The following is a 15,095-nucleotide window of genomic DNA, read 5'->3' on the forward strand; positions in this document are numbered from 1 at the left end:
TTTACGATCATAATGAGCACTTGATTTTCTCCTTCATTTCAACCATCACATTTATATTCTATCTAAAACAACTCTCAATTCCCCATCCTCTTAAAAAATGATTTAAATACTTAAAAATCTTAATTATAGATAACTCATCATCTCTTATCTTAATAATTTTTTTATTATGTCAATACTACTAAACTTAAATTTCATATATTCTGTCTTTACTCTTCTAATATTTTTATTTCTTATCATGTTTATCCTTTATGTCTGCATATCTACCTTACCATTCTTATCTCTACAACTCTCATCATCTGTTTATGTACTCGAGTTCCAACATTTAGCTCAATATAACATAGCAGGTCTAACCACCATTTTATAGAACTTTACTTTAAGTCTTTTTACAATCACAATGAGCAATTAACGCTCTCCTCTATTTCAACTATTGATTGAAATTTCGTTCTGTGCTGCCCGGCACGGATGATTTTTACCGTTCCTCTAGGGAACCAAAATCGGCACCAGACACGTGGGAGTTTTGAGCGCGCGTCGTGAGCCCATAGCATCCCGAATGCGTTGTCGGAAGCTTCTGGTGCCGCCGGAGGTATCGCCGGAGGTGTTGTGGGGTGTCTGACGCGTTGCAAGCGCCTGAAGCGTCGCGACGCGAGCTTCTGGCGGAGCCAAAAGCATAGCGAGATGCTTCCGGCGCTGCCGAAGCATCGCCGGATGGCTCCGGAGCCACCAGAGGCGTCGTCGGATGCCTCCGGCGCTGCCAGAGGTGTGCGGGGCGCCGAAGGCGCAGCGAGTGCGGGCGTGAGCGCGCATTGCAGCGTGCCGTGGGTATGCGTCATAGGTGCACTGTGCAAACCATTCCCAAGTGTGATATTTTAAAGAGCTTTTCGTAAACCGTAAACCCTAATTAAATTATCTCAATAAAATATAAAAAATATATTTAATTTTTTTTAAAAAATAATAAATTTTATTAAATAATATTCTAAAATTGTTTTACTGTTTAAATTTTATTTAAAAATTCTAAAAAATCCTTAAAAAATTTATAAAAATTCTAACAAATTATATTTATATTCTGATATTTTTTTAATTATTTTGTTTTTTACTGTTTTAATATTTAATTAATATTTTAATTTTTTATCTTTTTAAATATATATTATTTAAATTAATAATTAATTAAATGAATAAATAATTAATTTATATAATTATTATATATAAAATAATATCTTTGTATTAATTTATATAATTATAATTATTTAATTTGGGTTTTGGAGAACTATAGAGGTTACCCAAGTAAAATGTTACCAGAACTAAGATAATATATTATGATGTATTAATTTTAATTCGAATTATTGATAGATCAATTTACTTTAGAAAACTATATTTAATTATTTTTCTAACAATATTAAATTGTTTAATAATGAAGAACTTATATAAAATCAATATACAACTTATTTTTAAATTATATACAATAAATATATTTATCTAATAATTACTATATATAAATAAAAAAAATACCGAAACCGTATCGGCACGGCACGGTACGATACCGAAACCATATCGTTCTGGTGTAGGACCGAAACCTCGGCACAGGTCGAAATTTTAAACCTTGATTTCAACCATCCCACTTATATTCTATATAAGACATCTCTCAATTCTCTCATTTTTTTACAAAATTGATCCTAAATACTTAAAAGTCTCTTATAGATAACTCATTATCTCTTATCTTAACAATTAGCTCATTACGTTAATATTACTAAACTTAAATTGCATATACTCTTTACTCTTCTAATATTTTCATTTCTTATCTTATCTATCCTTGTCTGCATATCTACCTTAACATCCTCATCTCTACAACTCTCATATTTTGCTCATGTGCTTGAATCATAGTTCAACATTTAGCTCCATATAACATGATAGGCCAGACCTCTGCTTTGTAAAACTTTTCTTTAAGTCTTAGAGGTACTTTACGATCACAATAAGCACTTAATGCTCCCCTCCACTTCAACCATCCTACTTGTATTTTTTGCAAGGCATATCTCAATTCCCCCATCTTTTGTCAAAAATGATCCTAAATACTTAAAAGTCTTAGTTATAAATAACTTGTCATTTCTTATCTTAACAATTGTCTCATTACGTCAATATTACTAAACTTAAATTTCATATATTCTGTCTTTACTCTCCTAAGCCTAAAACCTTTCACTTCTAGTATTTCCAGCCAAGATTCGAATTTAGCATTTTCTTCATGTATCTCATTTACCAAAACAATATCATCTGCAAATAACCTTGCATGATTAGTGTAAAAAGATGGTGACTTAGAGTTGATCTTTGATGTAACCCTATCTTTATAGGAAATGCTTTAGTTGATCCACTTGAAGTCATCACTCTTATCATTATAGCATCATACATATCCATAATTAGTTATGCTAATACATCACTTTTCTAGAATTCTCCATAGAATTTCCCTTAGGACTCTAAGTTTTTTCTAGGTCGATGAATACCATATATAAGTGTGGCTTATATTCCCTCTAGAGACAGACAAGATTATCTAGAGGATCGGTAGTGCACTTTTTTTTTTGACAGATATGAGAGACACAATAGCACATATTCTTCAAATGTGCTCCTATTGCGGAGTTATGGAGACGGATCAGAGACTAGCTTCATTTGTGACCGGAGATGACCACCTATCAATGGATGATGAGAGTCTTTGAGAGACTCTATCATGGGAGTCGATTGTTAACAATCGCTTGTCATTTTTCTTTGTCATCTATGATTCATTTTGTTTGGAAGTATAGAAATTGTAGCTTCGTTGGTGAGGGTTAGTTAGATACAGAGAGGATCTTCAAGAATGTGCAACTTCATGTATATCGGTCATTCGGTGTTTACTCTAATCTGGGTAACTCCTAAATGACCGGTTATTGTAATCTTGGTTTGAGCTATACTAAATTTTTACTTATCCAAAAAAAAAAAGTGTGGCTTTTGTTTCTCATAATTTTCAATTAGTTGTCTGAGAAGATTATAACTTCTTTATTTTATAGGAAAGTAATAAATTCTCAAATATGCCTCCTTATTGATTTAAAATGATTGCCATACAAAGTAAATCATATTATTTTGGTAGATGAGACACGTGAAGGAGTAAATGCTAAGCTAGAATCTTGGAGGGAAACACTAGAAGGAAAAGGTTTTAAGCTTAGTAGATTAAAGACGGAATATATGGAATTTAAGTTTAGCAATATTAGAAGTAATGAACAATTGTTAAGATAGGAGAGGACGAGTTGCCTGGAACCGAGAGATTTAAATATTTAGGATCATTTTTACAAAATGATGGAGGGATTGAGAGAGATGTCTTACATAAAATACAAGCAGGATGGGTGAAATGGAGGGGAGCGTCGAGTGTTTTATGTGACCGTAAAGTACCTCTTAAACTTAAAGGTAAGTTCTATAAAACCGCAGTTAGACCTGCTATATTATATGGAGCTGAATGCTGGGCTATGACTCGAGCACATGAGCAGAAGATGAGAGTTGCAGAGATGAGGATGTTAAGGTAGATGTGTGGACATACGAGGATGGACAAAATAAGAAATGAGAGCATTAGAGAGAAAGTAGGAGTTGCATCTATTGAGGAAAAACTCAGAGAGACACGTTTAAGATAGTATGGACATGTACTTAGACGACCAATAAATGCTCCAGTTAGGCGATGTGAAACTATGATAAACATGCATATAAAACGAGGAAGAGGAAGACCAAAAAAGACTTGGTTAGCAACAATAAAACAAGATAAAATTTATTTAAATATAGATGATGATATAATAGGAGATAGAGCTCAATGGCGTAAAAGGATTCATATAGCCGACCCCACCTAGTGGGAAAAGGCTTGGTTGTTGTTGTTGTTATTGTTGTCATACAAAGTAAATCATTGTATCTAGATTGCTAATTTTCCGTTTCATTTCAGAGAACACATACAATAATCAGCTTGAATTGGTATCAACATAGTTGTACGTGTTTTTTTTTACTGATCTCGTACTTTCATAGCCTTTTAAAAGGATTTGAATTTAATTGTCATGTTTAATAGGAAATAAGATAATCAACAAGAAAAATTCCTCATATCCAAGATTCAGTAGGCATCTTGATTATTTTTTGTCATATTCTTGATGCATATTGTTTCTTGGGAGAATCTTAAACTTTTATTTGTATTAATTAAATATGAAATTTCAACTTTAAAAAAATTACAGGTTTCAGTTATGCGAACAACTGTGGAGGAGAACAGGAAATTCGCTAGGTTCATAGCTGATAAAATCAACAAGTTATCATCACGAGTATGCATATGCTTACCACAAAAAGGTGTGTCTGCTCTAGATGCAATTGGGAAGCCATTTTATGATCCTGATGCCACAACTGCTCTGATAAATGAATTAGAGGAACTTGTTGAGAAAAATGAAGAACGACAGGTTGTACTGGAAGTATTATTTTTCCCTTTTAATACCTGTTAAAGTTTGGCGTCTGACATACAACCAATTGTTTCTATGCAGGTGAAGGTGTATCCATACCATATTAATGATTCTGAATTTGCAGATGCATTGGTTGACTCTTTTTTGGAGATTTTCCCTAGAAGTAGAACACCACGACAAAGTGCAAAGAAACTAGATAGCCATAGTTTGAAAATGGACACCATGAACTTAATGAATTATACAGGTGCACAAACCATTTGGCGAGCTCCAATGGAGTTCCCTGATGCAAAACCAGGTTCTGTACTTTTTTCTGTTCTCAACTCCCATATGCACCATGTGTAAAAAACATATATTTAAATGGACAATAGTTAGTTTCCAAAGTTTACTGACCTACTGGAAGTCTAGGTTAGGTGTTAGGTAACATGATGATGTTGCACAAGCTACCTGATTGACTAATTTGAGGTTCATTCCTTCTTTTCTCCTTCAAAAAAAAAAGAAAGAAAAAAAGGAAAAAGTTACTGGACTATGAACCATATATATTCTTCTGTTAGCTTAACGTAGTTTTTTGTGCCTCATATAACTTAGATCATCAATATCACTGGATATTTTGTTCATTCGATCATTGCAATATATTGTTCTATTATGTATTTAGTGAGTATTTTCATCTTTATCACATTGACCTTTACAAAAGAATATTTCAGTATCATTTTCTGTGTAATTTCTGAGGGTATGGATATTACTAGAAATATAGATTTACCTAATTTAGTGGCATACATGAATCATATAGCTGACCCAAAATAGCTGAGATTCATGGGTAGTTGTAGTAACTTCTCAGAATAAATTGCAACAATTTGGTACTTCAACAAATACATCTTTTCCTAGTACTTTTAAGGTAAAATATAATTTGAAGATGAGATGAAGACTTATATTAAATGAGTAGTTTCAATTCAGTTTATTTACTGCAAATATTATAAAGTTATAAAGCAGTGCAAACAGAAGGTGATTGCTTAGAAGTGAATCCTTACGGTCGACATGTACTAGGTAAATAAAGAAGTCTTGGAGATACGAGATCTCTTGGCATGGTATGCACTTAGCCCGGGTATCGCTGAAATTAGAGCAGTGTTCGAAATATCGCCCTAGGTGGCCGCCTAGGCGCTGTGCGGCAGCAGAACGCGTCGGAAACCAGCCAGGCGGGTGACCTAGGCAGCGGGCCGCCTAGGCGGTCCTCGACGGCCCTCACTGGGCTTCGGTGGCCCTCACGGGCTTAGGCGAGTTCGGCGGGCCTCGGTATTTTTGGCATATTTTTAGGCTTTTAATACTAAATCCTAATTTGCACAAGATTCTTCGACTTCTCTCATCGCCGGCTCTTCATCTTCTCTCATCGTGACTTCGGCTTCGTCGCTTTAGGTAAGTTTTTATTTTTGTCTCTCTTAATTTTTTTTGTTTCTGTTCTTTTTGTTTCTCCTCATGATTCATCATCGTGGCAACTCTCCAACGGCGCCAAACGTGTCGCAGGGTGTCCAATGCGGACGTGCTAGACGCTTCCAGTGGCGCCGAATGCCTCCCGCGAGGCGTCCGGTGGCGTCCGCACCGTCGCCGCGAGTTTTCCCATTTTGTTATTGTGCATAATTTTTTTTAGGATTTAATAAAATAAAACAATTCCTAACCGGAATAATTTCAATAATAAGATTCATAAAATTTAATTAAATTATCCTAATTATATATATTTAAAATTTAAATTTTTTAATTTTTATAATAAATATTATTAATTTATATAAAACAAATTTAAATATATAAAAATTATATATAAAATTCTAATAAACATAATTTATTTATATAATCAGATTTAAATATATAAATAATATATTTAAAATTAAAATTTTCTAATAAATATTATCATTTATCAGATTTAAAAATATAAAAATTATATTTAAAATTTTAAAAATTCTAATACATATTAATATTATTAATTTATATAAATCAGATTTTTAAATTATATATATATAAATCAGTTTTAAAAATATAAAAATTAAATTAAAATTAAAAAATTTCCAATAAATATTATTAATTTATATAAACAAATTTAAAAATATAAAAAAATATATTTAATATATATATTTTTAATAAATATCTAATAAATTTTATTAATTAGATTAAGATATATAAAAAAATATTCTCAGACTTGTTAATGTTATATTTTGTATCGTATGGTATAATTTAATTTTATTATCATATTATGTTGTTATATATAATTTTTTCAGGTTATCTGTTATTATAATGGCAAGCAATCCATCTTTGACAGCGTTTGTCACTCAACCCGAATCTGGGATTCTTAGAAGAAAGTCAAATGATATTGGATGGGAGTTTGGGATATTAGTTGATCCTAAGAACCTCGACAAAATTAAATGCAAGTTCTGTGGAAAAACAATGTCGGGGGGTGTATAGGATCAAGAAGCACATTGGAAATATACCTGGAAATGTATCTGGTTATCGAAAAGCATCTCAATAAGACAAAAATAAGTGCAAACAGACTATTTTAGAAGGGAGAAACAGAAAGAAGAACAAAATAATGGAAGAACAAAGTTGTAGAACAGAGGTAGCTATTTCTCTAGACGAAGAAGAAGGTCTTGAAATTGAAGGGATTGATGGAATTAAAAAATCTCTTCCACTTGGCCCCATGGATAGATATGCATCAGTAATTGCTCCAGAAAATGTAGGTTCAAGTGGGAGTAAAGTGCTTCGCCAAAAAAATATAAATGAAGCTCTTTTCAAAGAGAGAACTCAACAAGTTCAACAATATGTTGGGAGATGGGTTTATGAAAATGGAATCTCATTCAATGCTGTTGATAATGATAGCTTCAAGCAACTAATGGAGGCAGTGAGTCAATTTAGACCAGGATTCAAGCCTCCAACTCAATATCAATTTAGGGAGCCACTGTTGAAAGCCGAAGTTGAAAGAACAAAACAATTGCTGAAAAAACATGAAGAAGAATGGGCAAAGAATGAGTGCTCGCTCATGACAGATGCATGGAGTAATAGAAAAAGAAGAAGCATCTTAAATTTGTGTGTTAATTGTAAGGAGGGTACTATATTTTTAGAGTAGGAGTCTTCAGACGAGGCGCATACAACTGAACTTATTTTTGAGTATGTTGACAAGTGTGTTGAACAAGTAGGAGCTCAGAATATTGTTCAGATTGTAACAGACAATGCCACCAACAATATGGCTACAGTTAAATTGATGAGAGAAAAGTGACCTGGGATTTTTTGGAGTTCATGTGCAACTCACACGGTTAATCTCATGTTTGAAAGTATTGGCAAACTTCCATGATATAAAAAGGTTATTGAGCAAGCCAAGTCTTTTACCATTTTCATCTATGCTCACCATAAGACTTTGTCATTGATGAGAAGTTTTATAAAGAAGATAGATATAGTCCGACCATAAGTTACCAGGCTTGCATCAAATTTCCTCACATTGCAAAGTTTGATTGAAAAAAAAGCTAGTTTAAGGGTCATGTTTACAAGTGATACGTGAGAGAAATGTAAATGGTTAAAAACTAACAAAGGAAAATTGACTTACTTTATAGTGATGAGCATGAGTTTTTGGAATGATGTAACACTTTGTTTGAAAATATTTGCTCCTTTGGTAAAAGTTCTTCAATTGGTAGATGGAGATAGAAAGCCATCGATGGGGTTTCTGTATGGGGAGCTTCTTTAAGCTAAAGAAGATATCAAGGTGGCTCTAAACAACGTGGAATCAAACTATCAGCCTATTATAGTCATTATTGAGTCAAAAATGAAAGATATACTTGATACACCATTGCATACCACTGCCTTTTTGTTGAATCCTTATTTTTACTATAAAGATAGTTCTATTGCTCTTTATGAGTAGGTCGCGACGGAGATTTTTGAATGTATGAAAATTTTGCATGCCAATGAGTTAGATCTATAAGATACAATTATTAATAAGGAATTTGCAAAATATAGAGATAAGACTAGGTTATTTGGAAAAACATTGGCAGCAAAACATGTGAAAAAAATGATGATATATTTGATCCATGTGCATGGTGGAGTACATACGGTGCTCACACGCCCAACTTGCTAAGGGTGACATTGAGGATACTTTCATTAACTACAAGTTCATCTGGGTGTGAAATAAATTGGAGTACATTTGAAGGAGTAAGTTTTAAACTTTCAATCTTTAATTAGATTAGCTATAATTTTTAACATTTATATTCATATACTAACTATAATATTTATTTTCTCTTTTTTTTTTAGATTCATACAAAGAAAAGAAATAGGTCGGATGTCAATAGGTTGAACAATCTAGTATTTGTCCAATTTAATGCTAGATTGTTGAACAAACAAAAAAAGAGAAAAAGAAAGAAATGGTGATGTCCTTCTTGTAAAAGATGCTTCAAATGCACAAGGTTGGATTGTGGATGGTGGAGAAGATGATTCCAGGCTCACTTGGCAAATGGTTGATGAAGCAAGTGGAGCAGATGAAAATCTACAACCCGAAGAAGCTCTAGAGGGAGAGAACTTCATGAAGATGATTTTGCATCCGAAGAAGAAGAGGATCACAATAATGATATTGAATTTGTGTCCGATGAAGACCAAGTTATTGAAAATTATGGAGAAGAAGAAGTAGAATAAATATGAGTCTATGAGATATTATTAGTTGTGTAATTTTGAACTCATTTTGTTATGCATGATTTATGTTATTTTGTTAATGCATGATTTATGTTATTCAACAATTATATTTTGCTTAGTGGTTCACAATGATGTAATCTTGATTTGAACTCTTGCTACTATTTTGATATTTTCTAATGTTTTTCACCACTAAAGTTGTTTTAGCTTATAGCAAGGTTTTAAAATTCGAGTTGGATATTTGTTCTACTGTTTACTACATAATCTATGATGACTTACTACATGTTCTACTGTTCAATTGTTTCTTTTGCTCGTATTTACTGAGTCTATTATATTTCCTTTGCACAAAATTGTTAGTTTTCTTTTCTAACTTTTTATTTTTTGGTATTGGAAAGTATGCATTTATGCATACATAGTTAGATCTCCATTACTATGAAATTGCTTAAGACAACATTCAGATTTGCATATGACATTGTCCACAGTACACATAAAACAAGGGATACCGAGGAATCCACCTAGCGGCGCTTAGTCCCCGCCTAGGCGGCCTAGGCGCTAGGCACTGGTCTGCCGCCCAACTAACACCTAGCGAATTTTAGAACCTTGAATTACAGTAACATTTGACTATTGAAGAAGGTTTAGTGGACTAATGAACCCGAAACCACACAGTTGTTGTTTGGAAGGATTTAGAGTAGAAGAGTCGTTTATATTGGTCATAAGTTGATTATGTGGACTCGACGATCGACTTGGACTAGAATGCCAATAAACAAAATATTTCGTGGATGCAATCGATTGGTGCATAAATATTGATTGATGATATATTAGCAGTCAACTGCTAACAAAGTCAATGGACGATGTGGACAACCGAAGTAGATGATTCGATCGTGATTTTATCTAGTTTAATCTCTTGATGGTAACCAAGTAGTCGACTGATGAACCAATTAGATGAAGAAGAGGTTGTAGGATTAATGCGCTTGGGGGGTGGGGGGTTGAATAACGCTCATGGCTGTCACGTTCGTTTAAAACACGATCGAATAAAAAGCAGCGGAATAAAGATAGAAGAGAAAGATAAACAACGTTAACATAACGCCTAGTTTTACTTGGTTTGGAGCATGTGATGACTCCTACTCCAAGGTCCGCACATGAGAGTGCTTTCGTTGGACAATCACTAATCAATCGGAAAGTTACAAAAACAATTACAATTTGAGTCCAAGTAACTTTACCAATAAAAGAAATACCAACAACTTTAGCGTAGTCGTCGTCAGAGTAGCGTTTGGGCGTTGTAAAGTCGTTTCCGAAGTAGCGCGCAAGAGCGGAAGTTCGAATAGTTGTGTTTGAGCTGCTTGCCGAATCCTTTTTTTATAGCTTCATTCGGGCGCCTGGATCCCTCCCGGGCACCCTCACAGGGCTGACGTGGCAGTGCCTCATCGAAACTTCATCTGGCAAAACTCATCCATCTTTGAGCGCCTAGACTGATCTGGGCGCCTGGACTAGTGACGTGGGTCGACTAGTCGAAACATGCCACTGTAGGAAAAAGATTGATTTTGGCTAGTCCGGGCGCCTGGAGCAACTCCAGGCGCTTGGACCATCCTGGTGCCTAGCCAGGCACCCACCCAGGGCACTCCCTCGTCGCAGCTTACCCGCGCCTTTAGAGTAACTCTGGGCACCCGGACAAGCTTCGAGCGCCTGGAGCCTTATTTTCCCGCCAACTTATGCTTTCAGCCACCTGCACCACAGAGTTAGAAAGACAAGCAATAACATGTAAAGTAAAGTGGTTTTCGATAGTCTTCGGACTGCCCGGTCCTGACTTTGGGTTTCGCTGAAACTCTAGGTCGGACTGATGCCTATTATTCGGGGAACGCGTCCTCACCTACTTCTCTTAAGAGATATTATCTTTTGCTAGACCGGTCCTCCAGACTGTCTGAATTTTGTTCAGCATCCGAGACCCCGTGACTTTCACCTAGTGTCCTCGACCCTAGGATTTCCCGCTTGGTGTCCACGACTCCAGAACTTTCACCTAGTGTCCTCGACTCTAGGATTTCACCCGACGTCCTCGACATGCTAAGACTTTGTCCAATCCCACGGACCAGGACTTCATTGCCTAACCGCAGGTAGGACTTTCCACATTTTGCCTAGCCTCAATTAGGACTTTTCCTAAGCCTAAGATCACTTAGGATTTTCCTATACGCTTAGTTCAACTCGTTAGATCACAACACAGCTTAAAGAAAATGTTGTAGGGTTAAAGAAAATGTTACAGCTGAGGCATGTTATTGCAAAGGAGGTCTCTAATTTTGGACACAATGCTAGAGATTCTGCTGGTAGACCAATTGTGAATGCAAGCTCTAGCTCTATGGTGATGAAATTGTGATAATAGGTAGCAAGGATTGCAGAGAGGTTGCCTCATCAAAGGAGTTGAGAAGGTGAAGTTTGGTTATTGCTTGCTCATTTAGAGTGTGGAACAAAATATGTGGATCACAAATGAACATTGCATGAGGACAATCACTGTCACATCTGGTGGTGTGGTAGTTAATGCTGCAAACAAAAGGTCAGAAGTTGAGAAGGATCTCGGATCTAGGAGATGTAGTGCCCAAATTTTATTAAGCCTTGTGTCAAATATGAAGTGTTTGGACTGGAATCACAAGTCACGAAGACCGTCAACACAAATGTAGCCCAAATATGTATTGATCAGTGATGGAGAGGAGATAGACTGTGAATGTAATGTTGCAAATGTGAGAAGTTTTTTCCGTGTGCCCAGAAAGGCATCACAACAACACAGGGTACTCATGAAGAAATCTCATTCAAGCCCATGAAGGGAGGCCTGGAGTTGTATCACATAGGGTATGCACAAAGGAGTTTCAACATGCGAAGAATCTCACAACATGGAGGTGAGGTTTGCATGGGGTGTTTGTGTGGGGTGCTTGCATGGAGGAGAGACTTACATCGATAGGTTCTCTCAAGAGGAGACATCTCTATGTAAAGGACAGTTGATTCAGAGGTGGGACTTATGATGTGATGTCAAAGGGGATTGTGATTTCATGACAAAAGAACAATACAATGATGTGAGATAGTGAAGGGATTGAGAGATAAAGGCAGGCAACAAGCAACTACAATGTTGTCAGCAGTGGTCATACCCAAAAGGGAATGTCTCTTTTGAGAACCCTAGTTACAATGAGTGCTTTGAACCATTTTAGGTTTAGGGAAGGAAATATTCTACTGCATATTTGTAGTGGAATAATTACTTGTAGATGCAGGACTCAATATTGAAACCCTAGACCTAAATACCAATAAGGACTGAACTCATTATAATGATCACCTCATTATGCAATACTCTGAACAGCATACTTTGCCCAAGTACATGAGTAAGTTGCAAGAATTACTCCAATCAGATTGCTCTTGCAAACTAATTCCACGTTTATGAACGCAGCAATCATCTTTTACACTCTAATAAGTGATGTTAGGTTTCTAGTTCTTATCAAAAGATTATTAGCCATCATAAGAACATCTAGCTTTTATGTTTTATGTCTTTGTTAGTAGGACTTAGCATACAACCCTCCCATATCGTGTGTTGTGTGGAAAATATTGTCAAATGAGCCGCACTCATTTATGAAAAGTGAGGGGACAAGAAGCATAGGAGACTAAACAAAAGGAAGAAGAAACGTATGGGCTGTGAGCTTTGTGGCTCATACCATAGATTAAAATATCATGTCGAGCCGATCAAGACATGCAAATATTTCATTCCGCCTGCCGACTGACACCGGCACAACATGACACCATACCGTAGCTATGGAGGCATCGTGTGAACCCCCACAGTCGCCGCAGAAGGCTCGTGTATGTCAATTATCTCAATCAACTCTTAACTATGATAGAGATAATTCAAAGAAGCTTAATTAAACCCTAATAAAATTATCTAATTAATTATATATTTTATTTATTTTAATTTTAAAAATATATAATAAAATTAGTATTTTATTTATTTATTTATTTATCTCTATATTTTTTTTAAAAAAAATATTTTTATATAATTTTTATTTTAAAATATTTATATTAAATATTTAATTTTAAGTTAATATATTTTATATTAAAAAAATGCAGAAACCATATCGACACGATATGATACGGTGCCGAAACCGTAGCATTTTGTTCATAGACCGAAACTTTGATACGACTCAAAATTTTAAACCATGGATTAGAGTGAGGTAAAGGAGTCAACTAACATTGGGTAAATGTCACATGGGTAAGGATAGGTATGTTTGGAACTACTTGCATTGCTATTATTGGAAAGTAAAAAGAAGGCGAGGCTTTTTATAGTGATTGGAACTGTGAAAGCAGAGAGGATTGTAGCTTGAGTTGGGTGATCATAGAGAAATTAGGATGATTAAATTGTACCTCATACATCTATATTTAAAAAACATATTAACTTATTATATATTTCATATTAGTTGACTTTTTTATTATCTTAACCTCTACTAATTAATAAATTTCTTACATATAATATTTATGAATTTTAATAATGACTACAATTACAATGATTTTATATATTAATTTGAGCTATTGATATTAATATTTATACAAATATCATAATTGTTGTAGTTAAGGTCTAGGTTTCAAGTTGGGTCTAAGTTTAGTTTTTTACAAGAATGAGTGAGTTTGTTGATGTGTATTGTATCAGTGATGAATTAAAGATGGAATAAGAAAAATGATAAAGAAGAAAGACAATTATATTTATAAGCAAGGTTAGGATAACATTTCATGGCGAACTTTCTATCCCATCTTGAATGATACAAGTCTAACATTGGTTGTAGTGACCCATGCTATAAAATAATAACAAACATTAATTGAATTCATCTTGATGTGTGTTACCAAGGGGTGTAGGGTGTCACTATAGTCAACATAAGTGACGTAGAAGAGATTTCTCGTGTTAATTACTCTCATTTTTTTTTTTTGGTAATTTACTGAAATTATATATTTTGATTGCATTGCTCAATACGATACAGATTTCAAGCCATGGTTGTTGTAAATGTATTTAATATTAGTTATAAATAACTTAAATTCTACTATATTAACAAATCCAGTAAACAACAATAACAATTAAGTCTTTATTCACTAAGTGGGATTGACTATATGAATCCTCTCATCCCATTGAGCTTGACCACTATATCCTCATTTATTTTTAAATGAATTTTAGCTTACTAAGTCTTCTTTAGTCTTTCTCTTTTTTTTATTAATGTGTATTTATCATAATCTCACATCACTTATTTAGGGCATTTATTAGATGCCTAACTATCTATCCATATCATCTTAAATACATCTTTCAAAGTTTTTTCTCAATAGGTGTAACCCCGAATTCCTTTAGTGTTCTCGTTACTTATCATGCCCATTCTCATATACTTGAAAATCCACCTTAACTTCCTTATTTCTACGGCTCTTTTCATTTGCTCATGCTCGCTCCATATCTTAACATTCAACTTCATATAATATACTAGGTATAACAATCATTTTATAAAACTTCCCTTTAAACTATAGAGGCCTCTTACGATCACAAAGAATATTTAACACCCTCCTCCATTTTAATAATCTTGCTTGTATCCTATATAAATATCTCTATTAACCCCTTTATCCTTTTGTAAAAAATAATGATATATATTTAAAGCTCTCAGTTAGAGGTAACTGTCATTTCCAGTTTAACAATTGTCTTGCTATGTTTAATACTACTAAATTTAAATTCCACACGTATTGTCTTTACTTTATTAAACTTAAAACCTTTTATTTTTAGTGTTTTTGTTTGCTATGATTCAAGTCTAACATTTGCTCTTCTTGTCTCATCATCCAAAACAATATCATCTACAAATAATATGTTTCATGATAATGTGTCTTGGATGTGTGAGTTAGTAGTCATATAAAAAGGTATGGACTTAGATTTGATCTTTCATATAACCTTATTAAAACACTTCAGTTAGTAGTTTCCATTCCTGTCACATCTATATCATACACTTAATTTTTTTCAATGTATGCTAC

At 34.2% G+C, this 15,095-nt stretch overlaps 1 protein-coding gene across 1 annotated transcript in view; it reads left to right on the forward strand.

Moving 5' to 3' along the window:
- Positions 1-4,793, forward strand: part of LOC122041974 (toMV susceptible protein tm-1(GCR26)-like) — a 28,382-nt gene extending 23,589 nt beyond the window's left edge. The window contains exons 5-6 of the mRNA XM_042601876.1: positions 4,221-4,436; positions 4,518-4,793. Coding sequence (XP_042457810.1) covers positions 4,221-4,436; positions 4,518-4,778 — 477 coding nt within the window. The 3' untranslated portion in view covers positions 4,779-4,793. The remainder of the gene's footprint in view (positions 1-4,220; positions 4,437-4,517) is intronic.
- Positions 4,794-15,095: the final 10,302 nt, after the last annotated feature.

The sequence above is a fragment of the Zingiber officinale genome, chromosome 2A, assembly GCF_018446385.1.
Source record: "Zingiber officinale cultivar Zhangliang chromosome 2A, Zo_v1.1, whole genome shotgun sequence".
In the NCBI taxonomy this organism is placed as follows: domain Eukaryota; kingdom Viridiplantae; phylum Streptophyta; class Magnoliopsida; order Zingiberales; family Zingiberaceae; genus Zingiber; species Zingiber officinale.